At 37.2% G+C, this 21,848-nt stretch overlaps 1 protein-coding gene across 4 annotated transcripts in view; it reads right to left on the reverse strand.

The window, feature by feature from the left end:
• Positions 1 to 21,848, reverse strand: part of PRKN (parkin RBR E3 ubiquitin protein ligase) — a 721,078-nt gene that overhangs the window by 451,980 nt on the left and 247,250 nt on the right. For all 4 annotated transcript variants that reach the window (XM_027880020.1, XM_027880017.1, XM_027880018.1 and 1 more), the window contains exon 4: positions 16,057 to 16,175. In XM_027880020.1, the coding sequence (XP_027735821.1) occupies positions 16,057 to 16,175 (119 nt within the window). The remainder of the gene's footprint in view (positions 1 to 16,056; positions 16,176 to 21,848) is intronic.

Consider the following 21,848-nt stretch of genomic DNA (forward strand, 5'->3'; position numbering starts at 1 on the left):
TAACTAAATTCAATAAAGTGCATTTAATGAATTGATTAACTTTTAATTGAGACTTTAAGCAGGAAAGAACTGCTTGCTAATCCTGCGTAATGGGATGCTGAAGCTCCTACTCTGTTTTTAATAAAAAATAGGCCTCATTCCTGCAATAGATCTGTAGATGTAAGAATGCCAGACCTTTAAAAGGGATATGTAAGGTACTGGGAGAAGTTTAGACAAAGCAAATTGGAGTTCAACAGTGGCTACAAACATACCAGAGAACTGGAGTCAGCTGGCCAGTACTAAATTTCTGACCTGCCTCTGGGGTAAAATTTAGCAAGTTTAAAGCCCATATGTATATCTACCCTACACTATAGTCTGCAATGGAGAAGTATATGGAGTCTGGTTAAAATCTCTCTCCCTTATCCCACAATGGATTTCAATATTTAAATTTCTGTCTTTCTCTCCCCATGTACACCTATTATATTCACCAGGAATATAAAACATTTTCCTTTAGAAAGACAAATACTGTGAAAATGTAAGCAGTATGAAAATTGCTTATCAAGAATTTCAATTTATCTCACCAAGAAAGAAAAAAGAATATTCATGGATAAATAAATAGACTCTCACCTTAAAACCCTAAATCATGAACTAGAGAAATAAAAGCTCCTGATGGGTTGGAGAGCAGAATCAGTAACACAGAAAAAAAAACAGGAGAAATTTTAGCATTATGGTATCTTATCTGTTGAAGGAAACCACATGTTCTAAAAGTTACGTACTTGGTTCTGGGGCAGGGGAAGAAGAATGATAACAATAACAGTACCATTAACAAATGTACTTTACAGTGGGATTTATAGCACCTTTAGAAAGTGTGTTACAGCTGATCCTTCAGCACCGAGGTTGGGATGTGTCACAGGGGTTAGGAAGCTCAGCTACAATCATCAGCATGGGATGAGGTTCTGCTCTATAATCCATGAGGAACATCTCACTGGCAAACAAAAGGCTAGAAAATTAAAATGAATTCCCAAGTCCAAGGGCAGACATATAGTGACAGGAATCTAAATCTAGGAAACTAAATTACCATTTCTGTAAAACTCTTGGCATAGTTAATGACACATTTGCTTTTCTCATAATATAAATTTTCAATTCCACCCTTGTTCCTGACACCCAAACTGAAACACTTGTGCAGCAAATAGGTCAATTTAACCAACAGGGTTTGCTCTTTAACCAGTCCCCAAAAGATTTTCTGCTACAGTAGTCCCAGAAGTAGTACTCTGTAGTTTGTGGCTTTGATATGGTGCTGAATACCTAGCAGTAGCAAATACTATTACTTTCTAAACCCTATTACAAAGATAGAAAATCAAGATGGAAGGTTTCTACCACAATGCAAAAGCAGGAACGGATTCCTTCAGCCAAAATATTTTCCAAAGGTAATGAAATGGAGTGTAAAACTTTTGAAGGTTAATTTTTCACATAGGATTAATTTATCTTTCCCTTTTATGGGTGAGTATGAAGTATAACTTCACTCAGGACAAATATTACACATCAAAAAGTTTTACTTTAATATAAAATAGTTAAAAGTGACAGAGAATAAACCTTCTGCTTTTTGTGAACTTTCAAATTCTATAGATACCTGTAGTGGTTACTAAAGACTAGGAAGAATGTACTACTATAACTCTACAGTATGTAGTTAATTGACCATGAAGGAATACTGTACATTTATGAATACATAAATATACACAAAAAGTACATAAAAATACTCTGCGTACAGTAACACTGTGATTTTCTAACCATGAGTAGGCATAAAATAATGTTAAAATAAAGAGAGAACTATGTTCTTGTTTATTATTCAACACCCCTCTTTACAGATTGGTAAGTCTCTGCGTATCAGTGCTACCCAGGCATTGCAAACTCAGACTGGTGCCTGAGGAGAGTCTTAACCCATGAGTCCTGCAGACACAAGCTGGATCTTATTGTTTACATGATTTTACACTATACTGAAACTGTAAAACAACATAGTGGAAGCCAAGGGCTGTTTTCAATCCAATTTGCTTGTCTGTTGCTATTTTTCCAAAAGAGACTAATGATTCTCTCCACATACTCCCAAACTGAAATTTTATTCCGATGTAGACATGCTGCTGGTGGTGACAAATGCAGAGGCCTCTTCCCTCATGATCCCCATTTGAAAGGGATTTTACACATATACAAACACCAAACTCAGTTTCCCCCATCCTTTCTCAAAAAGTCCTCATCTATGTCAGAATTATCCCTCCTCTCTTGAGTCTCTTGTTTGCAAAGTGAAACCAAAAGGAAGTTTTTACATATGGTCATGTCCTTCATTTCATATGGAGACTGGTTACCAGGAAATTAATCAACATTTTAGCACATAGTTGACAAAAGGTTGTAACAGACCACAAAACAAGTTTTTTTGCGATTTCTGTGCTTCCAATTTTTGTACAAATATGAGATAACTAGTTAGCAGGTATGCTGTGTTCTGCTGAGTTTTAGCTCTGTATGGAGCAGGTAGAAAAATCCTTGTCATTTCATCATAAATGTAAAGCCATACCTAGAGATTTCATCCCATATATTTCTAGGGAGTCAAATGCCACAAGACAGATATAGAGTCTACAAAATATCAGAGCCACTGACAATAAAACATATTAGATATTGCATAACAGTAAGAATTAATATAAAATAAATCCTTTCATTTTCCCACTTTATTCTACTATATTTTGTTTTCAGGAGGCTAACTAGGGTTTTTACATCATTCTGCTAGATTTTGCAACCATATGGTCAAACGGAGAACACAGTGACTAAGTGGTAGACTTCCAGCCTCAACAATCTGCATTTGAAAAGGAGCAGATCCATATGGTTTTCTCCTTCTCCTTCTCTCTCTCTCTTTTTTTTTTTTTTTTTTTTTTCTGGGTGTGTTGTGTACCAGTTGCTACAACACTTGTCCTTTTTTACATAAGACACAGCATTTACAGGAGCACTTTGTGCTATGTGAGACAGTTTCAACTCCTGACAGCACAGAAAGCTTAGAGTTTACTCATTAAAAAGAGCCTTTCCCAGAAGTTAATCTACTGTCTTAGCTTTTACCAGCAGCTTTTGGATTTATGCACACTGTGTAATTGGAGAATGTTTATGTATAATTAAAGTACATACAGACAGGTAAGTCTATTGCAAATTGTTTTTCTAAGTGGGATGCATCTATTTACAGTAAACTAGTGCCAAGACTGTTGCAGTCTAATTCCTAACAGATCTAGTTTCTGAAATTGCCAGCTACACATTGCTGAGACTCATTAAAAGTCAGTATCAGTGCCCTGAAGATTTTTGATGTTTTCTTTATCATTAATCTCTATGTCACTGACACAGACAAGGTTCTGGACCAGCCGTTTTCAGGTAAAATCTTCTTTCCTCAGATGAAAGAACAATAAGTACAGGATCTTCCATTTTATGCATATTAGTCATTTTATACATAGACCATTCATATGTTCTTTTTACAGAAAATCCTGGCATCAAACTAGAGGTGAGGCTGCTCATGCAATATCCTCTAAAACTGAATGTGATCAAGCATATGAGGATCAAGTGATGCGCTTCCTTTATTAATCAGTACTTTACTATTTGGAGGTGAATCTTTAAAGAGAAGAGAGCATAGAATACTCAGTTACATTTATTCTCACCTGTGTATTGTTTATGGGTCTCACATAACCTTATTACTGTAAAGGGAGTAAAGTCAGGCCTTGATTTGACTCACTAGCCACAGTAGCCCTTCTTTTTTGAGAGAAGCCCCCAATTCAATTTCTCGCTAGAATGGATTTTTCACAAATAAGGATAATCCTTCATTTAGTGTTTACACACTTGGTTACCTCTTAGCATTGCTCTCTGTCATATCAGGTTTTCAAATTTTATTAAAAATTGCCAGAATTCATTTATGCATTAGTTGGTTTTACTATAGTCATGGACGAGCTGGCATTCAACAAATTTTGCATTAGGAAATAATAGTCAAGATTTTATCAGAATATAACAGGACCCATACCAAATTTTACCTTCATTTTCTTGTGACACGTTACTGTCCATGCATGTCCAACATATTCAGCCAGCACAAAATGAGTATCTGTACTGGCAAAAAGTAAACTATTTTCCACTTTCCCACAAACACTTGGGCTCCCTAATTTCTTTTATCAGAGAACACAGGGCAAAATGGATTGTAGATAACTTGTAATGGACTGTAGATTGCAGATGTGGCCTCCCTGAAGTATACATGAAGATTCTGCTCACTGCACAAAGTTAAGGTTCAAGTATATGGGCTATATTCTAAATAAGAAAGCTACCAAATGTCAATTCTCTTCAATGAAATGTAGAAACTGAAATATGCTAGAAAGAAGTAAAAGCAGAAGAGAAACATAAGAGTCCAACTGCAGGAAAATTTTTCAAGTAGAGTACACAACTTTTTAAATAAAATTACAAAATTTGTAGAGTTAAAAGAACTTTAACCTAGCAATTTCATTCTAAAGTAAAGAAGGCCCATGAATTCTAATTTCTTCTCTAAATTACTGTTTTGCCAAAATTCCACAGTCAGCAATCTTAGCCTTCATCATTGGGCCTCAATTTTAGGAAACAGCTTTTTAAATTAGCCAAAAAAACAGTGCTGAGATAGAAGGCGACAGAGAACCTGCTGGGTCTCATTTCTGATCAGGGCCTAGAACCTGAACAGCCCCATTCTGCATTCCTCTTAATTGGGCTGACCACAGGGATAGGATGATATCAGCCCTAATGTATAATATCAACTGAATAATTATGAATTCACATTAAAAAATTATTATCATGACATTAAGACCTGTAGGGAAATTATGAGAAAAATGAAAAAACCTCAAATTCTTTTGACACTGTTTCAAAAATATGTGAATGGAGCAAAAATAGTTTATTTTTTTTAAATCCATCCTCTATAAATAAATCTGTACATCATCCTCAAGAACGGATGGTATATTCTGATGTTGTCTTATACCAAAAAAACCCATGTATGACATCACATAATAAATACATTGCTTAAAATGCAAGAAAAAAAAGTGAAGTAACACATAAATAAGACTATTGCATAGTGAAAGCACATTTGCTTCCATGAGTTTGTATTTTGGCTTTTGCTTAGTCTTCCTTTTAAGAAGTTTTAAAGATTTTTTAGTACCGTACAAAAGCATAGAGCGTCCTTCCCTATCAGCCCAGAATAAAAACAACCCTCAGTTTGTCACCTTAAAATTGACTGAACTAATTTATATCCTCTAAGGCAGGAGATGCATATATAAACTGCTTATTCTGAGGGCACCTGAGTGCACTATTTTAAATCCATTTTGCTTCTCACCAAAAGTACTGTCATGCTTCAGGCAGAGATTTAAGCTGGTGACTTGACCTCAACAGAAAGGTCCATGAGGCTCAAGACTTATCCAAGTAACCAGAAAGGCTTTCAGTTTGGTGATTGTTTTTCACAAAATTGTATGAAATTATTTCTAGCCACATATATAAAGAGTCTGGAAGCTTCTAGACCCCAGCTAAAACAGATAAATCTAGAGATTCAGAAGAGATTGCATATTAAAACAAAATTATTCTCCTACTCTTAAGCACCACCTAAAACACAGGAAAATCTTCGGTTGAACACGTTGCTGCCTATTTTCCCAAGTTTGTTAGTTTAAAACAAGGAAAGCAATTAGACCTGACTGAAATTAAAATCCTAACTTCAGTGGAGTTAATTTCCTCCACCTGAAACTAAATTTTTCAAATCAAGGAAGTCAAAACGTACAGAAAGAACGTGAATACCCAGAATGAACATATTGCTCAGATGAGGACAGTTCAAAATTGTGCCTCCTCTTAGCTGCACAGGCAATCTACGACTTGAGGCAGGACCAACACACTTCAGGTAAATATTGAAAACATGCCTTACCATCTATGACATTTATATTGGTAACAGACAAATAACATCTTTGGTAATTTTTTTCAAAGTTACGGATTGCGCTTCAACAAGGCAGCAGTGCTTTCAGCTGGCAGGTTCTGTGCAGAGCTAAGCAGCAAAAAGCCAGCAAAAACATCTCTTGATGCTCTTTATAGGAACCTGAGGCATCAGCTAAAATGCAGTGCCTTACTCTGAAAAAGGTAACTTCTGCAAACTGAGCTGACTTTTTTGACAGCACTTTTGTAAAGAAGGACATGCAGAACATACTGATTCTAAGGAATCAAGCCTGAATTCAAATTTTTAAAGATAGCAATAAAATCTAGAACTTGGGGATGTACAGACAAATTCAAAACAATTGCAAAATGCTTCCACCATCAGGTCATAAACAGCTGATGTGCACAAGCAGATCAAACCAAAACATACCACCGATACTCTCTTCTCTCAAACAAACAAAACAAAACTGGACTCCTAAGACAATCAAAGTCTTAACAGAGAAGCATTTACCAACTTTCAAAAATACCCCCAAACCAAACATAAACACATTCTACATTCATACCACTATACTCTTTTTTCTGCATAAAGGAGCAAGCTTTAAGCACGTGCAATTACCAGAGGGAACCACGGATGTCTTCTTTTGTCCAGCTGCTTACAGCAGAAAAATTTAAGTGTGTACTAACAATTCATTTGTGGATTACTAAATGGTCATCATCCCCAAGAAGAAGGGGAAAACCATCTTTAGAGCACTGCCTGCCTCTGCCAAGAAAATTAAATCAATATAACTACCATGGTTGTGGTTCCATCATGTTAAAGATGTTTTATAGTAATGAGGCACTGAGGAAAGCTTTAATGAATTTGACCTTAATACCTTTAGATCACAACCCTAGCAATATAACTTAAAATTAGCTGGATTTTTAGTTAAAGAACTCTGAGTTTTTACTTGCGTAATGTTTAAGTACTCTAAACCTTTCTTATTGCATAATTCAGTCCAAAAGTAGGAAAAAGCCCACAACCTCAGACACTACCATTGTAAAGATTTGGAGAGATTTCTTCTATGGTGAGGTAGAATAGAGACCTGTTTATAGTTCTTTTAGAGGTACGCAGTTCCTTTAATATGTTCTAAATTAACTTCACTACTTATCAGTAATTTAGATCAACATACTATAGATAATAACAATTTAGAACATGCATCAGCTTCTTAATGGAGATGAAGGAGCACTTATAATTCGACACTTGCTACTTCTGCTACTAAAATACCTTTAGTAAATACACTTATTTTTTCCTCTTGAGCCAGCTGGTGCCTCAGATATTCCAGTATCTTAAAAATCAAGAACAAAATTACTGACCCTTTAGAATTGTTTAATGTTCATCATTATGAAAAATGTTGAAATAATGTAGTGCTAGTATGATGTCTCTGTACTCACAGCTATCTAAGGAATAATACTGGGAAGACAGAAGTTTGGCTGTACTTTAATAAAAAAAGCAAATTAGGAGAGTTATGCACAGGGACATCTGAATCTCAGTGGCAGCTGCCATATTAAAAAAAAGCCCCACTTTCACAGCCCATGATTTGTTTGTACTGTAATACATTCCAGCAACACATCCACAGCACATTTGGGTCTTATTTAGTAGAAAAAGGGATCTAAAAGAGATAGAGAGAGTCAGGAAGATGAGATCAAGAAGGATTTACCTACACATGTAGCTCTAATGTTTAAAATGCTGATGAATATTCATTGTATCTACTTTCAGCATAAAAGGCTAAGAAACTTTAGAAAGAGGGCCTTTCTTTGTGAGAGGAGTTGCTGCATGGAAGAGAGGGCCATCTTTCCATATAGCTAAGACAATACCGTCATAGCTGCCAATAATTAATATGCAAAAAAATGCGACTTTTCATTTCCCTGGCCAACAATACACATTTGCAAGTGCAATATGCAAGCAGAGAGGAAGAATGTTCCCTCTCTGGTTACATTTCTGTCCCAAAGAATATCCAAAACTAAAGCTGAGTAAGGCTTACTTATCACATCTGTTGGTACTCCTTTTTTTTTTTATTTCCCAAAGGTATGCATCTAAACAAAAAAGCCATAAAAAACATTAACAGAAATAGCACAAGACCTATAAAAGAGTGAAACATATTAGAGTCCACAATCTGATCTACATTTATACGTTTAGATAACGTGCAGTGTTACACAAAACCAATTCAAATACAACTAGTATTTTTGATAAAATAAGTGTTACTCTGAGCATGGTATTTTTCACTAGTCCCAGACCTGCCATGGTATACTGAAATGGACACGAGGGGTGATCTCACCACTGTGAATAAATATCTGAAGGGATGACGTAAAGCAGACAGATCCAGCTCTTTTCAGAGCTGTCTGAAAAAGGACCAGAGGCAATGGGTGCAAACTGAAACACAGAAGGTGCTGCCTGAACGTGAGAAGGAACCATTTTACTGTGAGGATGTCTGAGGGTTGTGGCACAGGATGCCCAGAGAGGCTGTGGAGTCTCCATCCTTAGAGATATTCAGAAGGACATGATCCCGGGCACTGGGCTCCAGGTGGCCCTGCTTGAGCAGGGAGGGTTGAACCAGATGACCTCCAGAAGTCCCTTTCAACCTCAACCATTCTGTGAGTCTGTACTTCTCTGATATCACAGCAACTGCAGGGACAAGACATATTGAACACTATCTGTATTACTAGGCATAAATCTATCCTCTCTGGTAAAAGGGTTTGATTCAGAAACTCATGTAAAAGTCTTCTCTGAAAGTAAATTTGGTAACTATTTTCCTTTTCATTTATGACTGTTGTCACCCAGGCTGGAGAAACGCACTGTAGGCTCCACATTAAAAGGCAGTTTTATTTCACAGCATGACTTGAAGCAGTACATAATGCTGAAGTCATTTTCCCTCTCTCCAATAGTTGGTATTTTTTTTCTAGCTTTTAAGACACTTTATAACACGTAATCTCACTGAAAACACATACTGCAATAAATATTATAAATCATGCATAGATATCTCAGAGCTTATAACAGAATTAGAAGTTAAAATACAATTTCTTGTCCCATTAAAATGAAAGAAGAACCTATATCATTTTATCAATATAGAGGCAAAACTGTTCTGTTTGCCAAGTTTATTTTGCATGAAAGAATTGCTGTTCTTGTCTCTTGAAATGTATGGAATATTTTCTTTTTCATAAATCAAATATGTATTTGTTTTCATTTACTGTGTATTACAATTGATGTCCAATGTAATGAAATTTTTTTTAAGGGATATTTAAAAAGTAAAGGAAATGTATAGCCAAAAACCTGAATAAAACCATGTCAAGTCTTCTGAATCCTCCCAACTGTTCCCTTCAGATGGAGCTGAGCACTTTGGAGGCCAGCCACAATGGCAGTGTCACTATGTGAGACAGGTGCAAGAGTCAGGATGTCCTTTCAGAGGTTCAGTGGGAATTGAGACTTGGAGCCAAAGACAGAAGTGGAGAAGAAGGAAAAAATGCTTTTAAAGTAATTTTGAAGTTACCCAGTGTTGAGCTTTTTTATTTCTGTAAGTACCACAGTATCTTAAACGGGCCCCAGGAACATTTGGTGGAGCTGCCTCCCCACGGTGTGACTGGGGCAAAATCTAACATATCATCAAAGAAAACAGACTTTTAAAAGTAAAAATATAGGCATTATTTTTTTTCTTCTGATAACCATGGTAGTAAAAGTAATGAAGACACTGGATGAGCAATGGCAGAATCAGACCCACAGACCACTCGTGATCATTCTTAGGAAAGTTCCACCATTAATTCCAAATTCTGAGTGAGCTCAGCACTAAATTTATTTAATGCTGATGCTCTGCACCATGTCACTGTAAGCAACATGAGAACAATACGGAAGAGTGGATGACATGTGTTCCTTATGAGGATGGCACTTGTGGAACTACAGTACAAAATATCAATATATTGGCCTCCTTGGTCAAGCCAGTTAATGATAGATTCTCCTTTGCTATGATGGAAAAATATTCCTTTCTGAGACAGATTTTATTATTAGAAACTGCACAAACTACCTAAGAGATATGAAAGACAGAGGTTTTGTATCTAGCATGGACTTGGATATGAACGACAAACACCATTAGGAGACAGGACTTACTATTAAAGCATAGTTCTGCACTAAGAGTCTCAGCAGTTCATATTCATGACCAATCTGTCACCATCAGATTGGTTTATAAGAAAAATGAGTGCACAGAAGAGTACATTTCCCTGTGCAGCAGGTAGGGAAAAGATCAGAATATGCCTGATTTCTCTCTGGAATCCTGTCACAGCTGGGCTTGGCCTACACAACAGAATAACACATCTGTATCTTAAGATGTTCCTTCACTCTCATAAAACACTGGTTCACTAGAAAAAAACCCCAAGGCTTATGATTAAGTGTGCTGACTTAATATAAGTAATGCAAAAGGATTTCCTGAATGTGTGGAAACCCTTGAAAAAATTATTCCGAGAGCTCATTTTTTCTGCACTAGTCTTCTCAAGGCAGCATTAACATCAGTGCCCAGTTGTAGTAATTTAGATGTCAGAATTGAGACATTTCCCATTATTTATGTAGAAAGAAGCACATATATTGAATACATGTAATTTCCTGTAAGTACTACTTCTGTCAGCCAAATGCAGGGAAATTAAGCTATTTTTGTACTAACACATTCATTAGCAGGAACCCAAAAATAAATGGTTGTTTCACATTTGTTAGTTTGACTGTGGAAAACACATTACAGTGGTAACTTTCTTATGCACAGTATTCAGCAGAAGTAATTTAACACATAGTGTTTGTCATGTGTGAGCTAAAATACATCAAAAACATTTTTATCCTCAAAGCAGACATGTAATTTTGGAGAGACAGATACCTACGTCACCCAGTCTCAAGAATTCAATCACATTTTTAATATTTCCCTAGCCTGCAAATGAGATCACACTTTATCACATACACTTCAATGGGTGTTTATTTTACAGTTTAGCTTCAAAGGACAAATTGATTTTTTGTAACCTGAGTGCAATATTACCCCTGCAGTCTAACCAGCAGAGGGGAGAAGCTGACTCAGCATCGGCAAGGGCTACATAATTTCAGAGGTGCTACTTGTCCCTTTCTCTTTCAGTCAGCCCTGCTCCAAAGCTGTGAGTAGTACTCTTTCCTTTCTTTGTCACTGAGCCAGGATACAAGTAATTAATTCCAGGAAAAAGATGTGATCTGAAATGAACTTTGTTGAGGGGTCGTGTACGGTGGAAAGGAGTTTCACAATCATATATATAAATATAAAGAAGAAGTAAAAGTAAATTGCATTTTATATTGCTGAAAATCTCTGCTAAGTTTATATTCATCAAAAAGAAAACACACTGTTTAAATAACTTATGTTGAGTTAGGAAGAAAGAACTCAAAAAAAAGGATTGTATTAAAGATCTTCCTCTTCCTAGGAAATATGAAAGTATCAAATTCCATATGCCACACTATCATCTATTAGGAAGAGCACTTGCACTGTCCATGACCTGTTATTCCTCAGTCACTGAAAGGCACTCATAAGACCGCAGCGCGTTTCCCTCACAGAACTGGGAGGTACCGTACAGCTAATTGACAAGAGACCTAAATGGCAAGCCTTTCATGGCTCCAGAGAACCGAAATTCAGCAAATGTCCATTTCTCCGTTAGGTTTGAGATGAAAAGTAATAGATGAAAGCAACACCTCTAGTACCGTAAATGATGGAAGGGCAGTTCTGTGGCAGAGACAGTTTAAGAAAACCTGTGAAGTCAGGAGGCTCCTCCGGAGTGCAGAGGGCAGGGACAGCAACGGGACTGTAGGCTCCAAAACTCCTTTAAGTGCCAGAAACTAAGCCTCAGCTGCTGGGAGTTAAATCAGATGTGAATATAACTCCCCATGTCTGAAAAGATCTGATATAATGACATGAACTGTAAGGAACACTTGAAAAGTATAAAATAAGTTGAGATAAATTCCTCTGGGTGCTTGCACTAGAGGATATACTGAAAACTCAACCAGTACTAACTACCAAGGACACAGTGAGAAGAATGACCAAATATTAATGACTCCACACACTAGAAATGGCCTCACCATAGCACCTGTGGCTGAGCAGGGAGATCCAAAGTCTATTTATAACACTTCAATCCACACTCTTACTCTAGCTGAATTCAACACTATGACAAATAGATACCAAATCAAATGTTACTGTCTTTTGTACCAAGAGTACATCACAGAATCACTAAAATTGGAAAAGTCTGGGTTTGTGTATAGGCTGGTGCATAACAGTTTGCAGAATCAGGCCTTCCATTCACAGATACACATTTTCCTTTCCAGTCTAGAGTTAACACTGTGAATGTTAACGCTCTTATGGCTCCAAAAGAAGAACTACAAATGTGACTGCTACAATCAGACTTTTTTTGGGGTTTTTGGTTTTTTTTTGTTTATTTTAGGTTTTCTGTTGCCTCCCTGTTTTTTGGTGGTTTCATTTGTGGGTGTTTTTCTGGAAAGACGAATACCATAATTATCTGAATCACGGGTCCTGAAACAAATTGCAGAATTGTATGATACGAAAAAAAAAAACAACCAATGAACAACAGCGTGAAACTAATGAATAAAATTTTCAGTTTATATGAAGAAAGTTACTGGTAGGCTTCTAGATGGTCTACACCAGACTCCCACACTCAAATCTTTCCAGACATGCTTTTGTGCTTGATTAATTAGAGAAATTAGGGAAAGGTGATACTTTTGCAGTGATTGATGTTTTCTTATAATTAAATCAACCTTGTATATATCTCCCATAAAGCATTAGGTCATAATACATTCATAAAACACCAGCCTAAGTGTCAACTGGAAAATTACAAATTTAATATTTAGAAGGATGTCTTTGGTAAAAATAAAAACATTGGGCTCTTTAATTTCATAGAAATATAGTATCACAAATTTACTCTGAGCATCATGTATTAAAATAATGCTATGCAAATAGGCATGACAGTTAAATAAGGTTTTGGAATAAGACTGTTTAAATGAGTAAGTAATATTTTAAAATGTAAGTCACCACAGCATGAAAAAAGAAAGTTCAATTTAATTAAGCTGGTCATTTGTACTTAGGTAGGAAAAGAATTAGCATGTAGAGTAAGTGTAAGGCTGTCCAAAGCTTTCCTGTGGGTTTTACACAGGTATTCACTTTCCCCTCAGTAAAAGAACTGGTGTAACATCTGCTGGCTTATGTGGTGCTTTGGTGCTTATGGCACAAGAGAGATTCTCAAGAAACTTGCTGTGTTGCCATGTAAAGGTCAGGCACAGTTCACAAAGAATGGGAAAAAAAAGAGAGAGCTAAAAAAATGTGGCTTTGCTGGCAAATCTGTATTATAGTGGTACAGACATGCTTTTTTTATAGTTTGTTCATGTCAACTTCATTTTGACTAATTTCTCTATAAAAGGAAAATAATTGTAGTACCAGTAGAGAAGATGTATCTCAACAATCACTAGCACAGTCCAGTGGTATTGGAGGCGAAATGTTGATGGTTTGGGATAATATACTAACTTGAACTTTTTTTTAATATGTAAGTCATATCATTTAATGTCAAATGATTGACAGCAAGATTTTCAGCTGGACAGAACTTGCCTCTTGTACACTGCAGTGCATTGAAGAAAGCAGAGCATTTTCTGATTGGGCACATTTCTGTCTGGTCTTAACACAGACAGGTCTCTACACAGTACTGAAAAATGAATGAGTCTTAGTACATATTAGAAGCCTCCCCATGTGGAATTATTTCCTGTCTCCCTGGAATATAGACCAGAAAATGAAACAACAACAACAACAAACAACAACCAACCACAAAACAGAGGTTCACAAGTGCTAGGCAGATGCCTGTACCTACTCTTTACAACCACAGAACTGAGGTAGACACTATGTATTTCTAAAACAAACTGCCTGTTGCACAGCACATTCATGACACTAAGTGTGCCCATATTTCAACTACTGCATTTTGGAAGTCCAGAGGACTGACAGTCCAAGCTGCAAAAACAGCATGCTCACTGTTTCTAGCTTCTGTGTTCTGCTTGAATTTGAGAGAAAAAGAATGATAACAGATTTTCTTTGTTTTGGGAGAAAAGTAACAAGAATCTTAAGAGCAAATTAATTTCATAGACAAGCATTATTTAAAAATTAAAACAGACTAAAATTATCATTTGATACTCTCCAAAAGATATCTCCCTTTCGTCTTTTGTACTTTTATGCTGAAGTACCTTCTCAAATCTTCTGAAAGCTGGGATTTTTTTGAATCAGTCTTGAAAACTGGAACAGCTTCCACTACAAGTTTTCAGCTATTCTTTTCATATTTACCATAAAATATGCTAATAGAAAAAAGAAGCAGCTGCAATCTGCCCATTCATTTGAATTTATCAGCTTGTGTGTATTTATTATTTCATTGACCCTGTAGGTGCTAAAAGAATGTCAGCCCATGTGTATTCCAGGCAATCAGAACTTACTGATAAGTATACCATACTGGAACTTTTTATAACAGGGTTTCCATCATGGAGTAATGAGAAATTCCTGGGAGACAATAAAAGATTGGATTTGTTTGTTTGTTCAGGGTTTTTCTGGGGTTTAAGTCTCCCAAACAAATAAGACTGTTTACAAGATATTATACAAGCTGAAAAGTTGGGAAATTTATTAAAGTTTACTTAGTAAAAAGATCAAGGAGATTCCAAACCAAACAGTATAGATGTGAAAGTCTTCATTCCCAAAAGTGCGCATGCTGAAGGAAGACACGGAGTCTCGCAAAGGACTCATGTTGTGTGATGTCAATGCGATGCACGAGATTCAGACTCATCTAGTGACAGCGGCAATGTCTTTCAGCAGCACTGACTCCTTGTATTCCAGTTGAATACAATGCCGCCTGGGTTTTTATCTATCCCACCAAGGAAAACATACATTATTGGTGACCTCTCTTGTGTCTTGATTTATATGTGATTAAGCCTGTACTAATCACCAAATGCAACTTTTGAGAGATGTGTTCATCTGGAAGACCACAAACACAACACTCCGAAGCCTCTGACATACATCAGAGATAGTCAGGTAATTCAGGAGCACACAAAGCTCGAGGGAGTCTGTTGTTATAGCTTTTTGAATTAGATGGTGTATAAGCATGGTATGATTTATTCTTTTCAACAAGAATATAGGAGCTGGTTTTTTAAAGGGTCTTACAATGCTATTACATGTAGAGACACTGAAGCACTGTGCTACGCTGAGAACATGAATCTGAAATTAACCACTTTAAAGCACAGTGAAAGACAAATTTAAACATCTGAACATGTGCCAAATATGAAAGCCCGTGCTCCAAGCTACAGCACAGCATGGCTCACTCTCCTTCGAAACCTAAACCTCTCACAATCACAAGCCTGGTTGACAAATACTGATTTATGAGAGAGAAGAGACTCTCATTCAACAGTAATACAACCAGTAAAATTCAGCAGCACTAAGACAAAAAAAAAAAAACCCAAAACACACCAAAAACCCCCTCCACAACTTTAAACTACTGCACATTCAAGTCAAAAAATACTTTCCCATTTTAGAATGCAAACCAAGCTTGACAGATCTCCTACTAACTTTCTGGTCCAGCACAATAAGTTTCCTTTGACTTTACATGCAGCAACTGGGTTGGAAGGATTAACATTCTCATTTGCAGAGCCACTCAAAACCTTCTTGCCTCATTCCATAATGGCCACAAATCTAGATCTGAATTCAGGTTTTCCTGTGGCCTTCACAACTGTTACAAGCTTTGAATAAGCATCTATAATCCCATCTTTTTAGCACACATGTAGTTGTATACACTGTGCATGCTACCAGGTTAATGATTAGCCCTTAAAATAAAGAGCTAAGTACATCTTTCCAGGACTGGAGCTCTAGACTGCACTCTGTTCCTTGTACATGCTGCAAATAACGGAGATAAATGAAATTTTCAAAAGCCTTTGAATTACTCTTCTCAGTCATGAACAGCAAGAACAAGTAGGAATACATATATATGTAGTCACATGTATGAAATAGAATATATAATGTTATAGATATATAATAATACATAGATATATAATTTCCATGTCCTCCAAAACCTTGAAAAAATTCCAAAAAAGCTTACCCTTGCCAACGTCAGGGTTCCTTGTTTACACACGTTGCAGCGGACCCTCAGTTTTCCAGGTTTCACAGCTTGGCAGAAATTTTTGCAAAAAACATAAAAGCTGTTGTAACTAGCTGCACCTGTCAGAAGGGAAAAACAAACAAACAGAAAACAACCACTTTTGATGTATACTGAAAATCAGTAACAAGCTGTCATGAAAGGCTTCTATTTGACTCTTTAAGTAATAAGTTAAAATAATTTTAAATTCTGAGGGAAGCATTGTGATCATCTTATCTTGCCTGGTCTAGTTCTTAACACCTTCCAGTAACTCCTGCTTCGTGACCAATAGTTACAGATGGACTACACTGTAACTCCTAGGAAATGCTTCCTGTGTACAATTTGAGCTTACCACTGATGAGCACCAACTGTAATCTTCGGCAAGTGATGTATGAGATTAATTACTCCAGCTCTCCATAATTTGCATCGTACTTGTCTAGCTGCAAGTTTTATGAGGTCAAATCGAATGAAAATTTCTTTGGATGAAGTTTAAAAGATGAGTTTGACTGGTACCATAGAAAGAAGACAAATATTTAATTTAGCAAATTTACTTTTATTCATGGAAGACTGCGAGCCACTTCTTTATCCTTGCTGGCAGATGTATAACCTAGCGAAGTTTGTAAACTGCTGCCAAGATATTAGGCCAAGTAAATTTTCAAGGAAAATGAAATGAAATGCATTCTGTTCCGTGAAACTATGGAACAGAATGTGATATGCAAAGAGTTGTGGAAGCCCAGGGCAATGCTAATGAATTTGATTTCACAGGCAATGCTGATCACTGTTTGGAGTGAAGCACTTTTTAGAATGTCTACTGCTATTCCTTAGAAAATTTTGAAATATCCACAGCATGAATTAAATCCAGACTATCCACCTCCAAGTTCAGAGACTCAAGTGTATTATCAGAAGTTGAACTAAGACCAGAATAAAGTTTTAAATAGATATTTCTCAATTTCAGCAGAAGATTTGACCCATTAGCAGTGGTGAACTTCAGAATTAGTAGTAGTCCTTTAGAGACGAAAACCCTTTCACTGTCTTCCTCCCCATTCTACTATTTTTCCCTACATTCATCAGCAACATACTGTCTATGCACACTTGAACCCTAACCCATTACCACAGTAAATATTACCTGGAATAATATTTCTCAACATGGCTGACTTGTTTTATTTTTACGTGTTTTTCACACAGTGAGGGTCAGACCTTGTAAAATGCCTATCAAATACATGCTGTACCTATCCATGGGTGTTCTAATATAAACGTGCTCAAATATAATATGAATGTAATTAAAATATCATTTCAGTGTCCAAAACTCAACCTCAGAGTAAGTACGTCATCCAAAAAAACTTTTTTACTATGAAGAAGTATGTAAAGTCTACAAAAAATGTAGATATATACTCTGCTGAAAGAAGAAATTTATTTTTTCAGTTCTTCAGAAATGTAAGTTACATAAGAGTACATCACTGATGTATCCAATACTAATTTTAGGTAACTAATCTATTGAATATTTTCATGTTTCCCTGGAGAATAATAATCACCATACCAGAGCATAAAGCATAGCCTAAACTTAATTGAATTTTTGTGGAAAATTGCCACACATCCATATACTCACACACATACAAACTAGTAGAGGCCCATAATAAACAAGATGATTTCAGCCACTTATTCCTGACTTGATCTCAAGGTGCAGGAAATGAGACCAAAACCTGTTTTCTTATCACCAGTCCCCTCCCATTGTTCCAATTTCTTATGTGGGTTGTCTCATGGGACTACTGAAACTGCTGCTTCTGTTCACAAGTAGGGGCACTTATCCTGAGTAGTTCTGTGATGCCACCACTCACTGTCTGAGCATGTTCCTACTCTGCAGAAGGATTCCTGCCAGAAGGATTCCTGCCACGACTCTAATGAAACCCTTCCAGCTAAACAGAGCCATCTGAGTACAAGAGCCCTTACAGCACAAAATATTTTGTTAATTGGCTGATGCCTTTCCTGATCCAGTCCTCCACTCCCTGATGTCTTGTGTCCCTGTCTCACATTTTATGCCAAGTTTATTTCAAGCATTAAAATACTTGAGGCAGGAATCATGCTCTGTGTCTTTGTGTTCTAAGCTCATTCCATCTGGACCCAAAGATAAAATTATTTTATTGATAATATTCTGCAAAATATTCACAGGATAGTAAGGCATAAATCAGCATGAGTGAATACGGCAGTAAAATATAGTAGTCATAGGAGAGGCCTAAACTGAGACATATTGCTGATTTACTATAGAGGATAAATCTTATGCATTAGCTTGATATTTGCTCTGTGCAAAAATAGACTACATTACCTCAATATTCATTTTTCTTAGCACTTTCAATTTTGTTTTCCTTTTTCATGAATATAAAAAGTCCCTCTAAACAAATCCCCTATGCACAAATCTGAGACACAAGAAACAAATTTATAATCTAATGGGTTGGAGCAGTTAAGCAGCACAGATCTGTTCAGAGGCACAGAATAACTTTTGAAATGTCTGCTATAGCAAGGAAGAAAGAAAGAAACAACATAACAAGAGGAATGCACTGATTTTAGAAGGAATGTGTTAAATGGAGTTTTCAGCAACCCATTCACTATTTTATGCAGATGTGCTGATCACATTCTCACAAAGTGCAGTTACATTCTTATGTGTATGTCCTGAGCAGCATCACCAGGCAAAACAAAGACTGAACCAAAAATGCAAATGCTGAAAGACAGCTAACAATGCAATGCTGATGATCAGCACTAAACTCTTTACTGACTTGTTTATGTCACTGCCTTACATTAGCATGGCCCTTGGCTGAGACTGCATCCCCTAGGGCCCCTTTTCAGAGGGGAACTGAAAGAAACAGGATCAAGGAAATCTGTCTTATGCACCAGCTCTGACGTATCAGTATTAACAAAATGTAACTACAGTATTGTGCCAGTAATCACTAAAACTGCTGCAGGACCAACCATATAATAAATGTATGAAGGGCACATTTTTTTGGGTGTATAACTGCAGTGGGTTGACCCTGGCTGGATGCCAGGTACTCACCAAGCCGCTCTATCACTCTCCACTGCAACTGGACAGGAGAAAAGAAAATATAATGAAGAGTTCATGAGCTGAGATAAGGACAGGGGGACATGACTCAGCAATCACTGTCACAGGTAAAACAGACTCTAAATGGGGATATTAATTAAATTTCTTAACAGAATGAGAGCAGGAGAACGAGAAGTAAAATCAGTCTTAAAAACACCCCTCCGCACCCTCCTTCCCAATTTCTACCTCCTCTCCCCCAGTGGTGAAAGGAGATGGGAATGGGGGTTACAGTCATTTCACTATAGGTTGCTTCTGCCACTGCTCAAAGACAGGAGTCCTTCCCCTGCTCCCCATGCGGTCCCTCCCATGGGAGACATTCCTTCACCAACTTCTCCAGTGTGAATCCATCCCACAGGCAACAGTTCTTTACAAACTGCTGCAACGTGGGTCACTTTTCCATGGGGTGCAGTCCCTCAGGCACAGGCTGCTCTAGCATGGTTCCCCTACAGGTCCACAAGTCTACCAGGAAAACCTGCTTCATGGGCTCCTCTGCCCATGGGTCAGCAGGTCCCTGCCAGGACCCTGCTCCAGCATGGGCCTCCCACGGGGACACAGCCTCCTTTGGGCATCCACCTGCTTTGGTGCAGGTCCCCTCCATGGGCTGCAGGGGCACAGCTGCCCCACCATGGTCTGCACCACGGGCTGCAGGGCCTCAGCTCCGGCATCTGGAGCACCTCCTGCCCCTCCTTCTGCACTGACCTTGGTGTCTGCAGAGCTGTTCACATGTTCTCACTCCACACTCCTGTGGCTGCAATACTATCATTCCTGACTGGCTCAGCCTGGGCCAGCAGTGGGTACGTCCTGGAGCTGGCTGGCAATGGTTCCACCAGACATGGGGGAAGCTTCCAGCAGCTTTTCACAGAATCCACCCGTGTAGCCTCCTGCTACCAAAACCTGGCCACACAAACCCCAAAAGTTTAATAAGAATTCAGGAAACAATCCCTACTTTGCAACTTTGCAGTTTTCATTTTCAAATATTGTCATATAAACCCATTTATCACAGACTAGTTTTAGTAAAATGCTTGGTGAGTTTCTCTATTGAGCTCATTTAATTATGTTGTTTTTACTGGCCAAAAAAATGCAAGAAGATATGAATGCAAAAGGCTGATCATTTATGATCTATGTCAGGACCTGTCTTCTCATACCGCTGAGACACACTCTCTCTTTTCTACCTCTTCAAAGCTGATTTCCTCACATATATTCCATCACAAAAACAGTCTTAAAACCATTCTCTCCCTTTAGTATTTTTTATGAAAAGAGAAAGTAGTTTTCTCTGATGTGCATCCCAGTGTTTTGCACTGTCTCCCCAGTTTAGGTTTTTTAGCTCCTTAGGACCTGAATTACTGCCTTTTTTCTGTACTGTTAATGATGGCCATGCTGTGGGAGCTTTGTACGTGTTAGTGATAGCACAGACCAATTATTTTGATATGCATGACTAGTTAATGAGAAAACATTAGTCGTAATGACTATAGACCTGATCCCGAAATCTCTAATCAGTCAAAACACCTATTATCATCTATATGACTGTTTAAGTGAATAAAATCTGAATAGGGATATTAGTAGCTAACCTACTGTTTTCATTTGAACTGCATTTTCATATAGATGATAATGATTACTGAGTCTTTCCTATAATCAGCTATTTGAAAGAGGACACAGCTACAGGAAGTCTTTCAACAGATTGAAAACTACATAAAGCTAGCATTGTTTCAGATTCCATTATATTTACATTTAGACTAGTTGTAATTTGTAAAACGCAGACTGACTGTCAGAGACCTCAGACTATTTCTGCAATTTCCACCCACGTAATGAAAAATACACAGTTACAAGTGAACAAAAAAAACATTCTTCCAACTGCCTTCACTTTAGGGACTTTGCTTGATTCAACACAGTAGGAGAAAAAACATCTGAAGTATAAGCCTAGAAGTATCAAAGTAGTGAAAATTTCCACGTAAAGCTGAATTTTTTTAAAAAAAAGTGGAGGTTGCACCACTACACCTGAAAAAGGAGAAATTACTTATAAGATCCCATTGACTTTCCAAAAATACAACTGGAATGTTCTGCCTTTAAACTTTTCTTCTTTAACCACTCTTCTTTAGCAGTAAAGATTTTACAGAGCACAGAACTTTCCTCCCCAGACCCATGTATCCAGATGCATGCATTTATGAAACTTTTGTACCTATTCTTGATTATACTTATTCTTTATGAGGAGTATCTAATTTAGAACATGGAAATGGCATTAGTTTAACAGCTATAATCATCTAAACTGATTGTGCTATATTCTAGTGAGAAAAATGGACACTTTTATGGTTTGATTCAATTCATCCTAAAGTAGATATAAAAGGATACAAACGTGCCAGATAAACTGTGTCTAAAAGGGTCTGGTTTTTTCTTTTGTGGGGATTTAGAACCACTAGGTCTGGTAGAAATATCTACATTGCAAACCTCTGAAATCAGGGGAGATGAATGTCATTGGTGTTGCTGCACACAAGAACTCATGACAAACAGCTGCAGCATTTTGAAATATGGATAACAATGTGAAATAGACTAAACCCAAAAAAACCCCAAACCCATCATAATTCTTTTCCTTGAGATTGAAATATGATTTGCAGACTGTCTATGGACCTCCAGTAATTCAAGTATATGGAAGACACACCTATTCAGAAAAAAG

This window comes from Empidonax traillii, unplaced genomic scaffold (genome assembly GCF_003031625.1).
Source record: "Empidonax traillii isolate 1590-97213 ecotype Southwest subspecies unplaced genomic scaffold, ASM303162v1 scaffold63:size2014119, whole genome shotgun sequence".
NCBI classification, from domain to species: domain Eukaryota; kingdom Metazoa; phylum Chordata; class Aves; order Passeriformes; family Tyrannidae; genus Empidonax; species Empidonax traillii.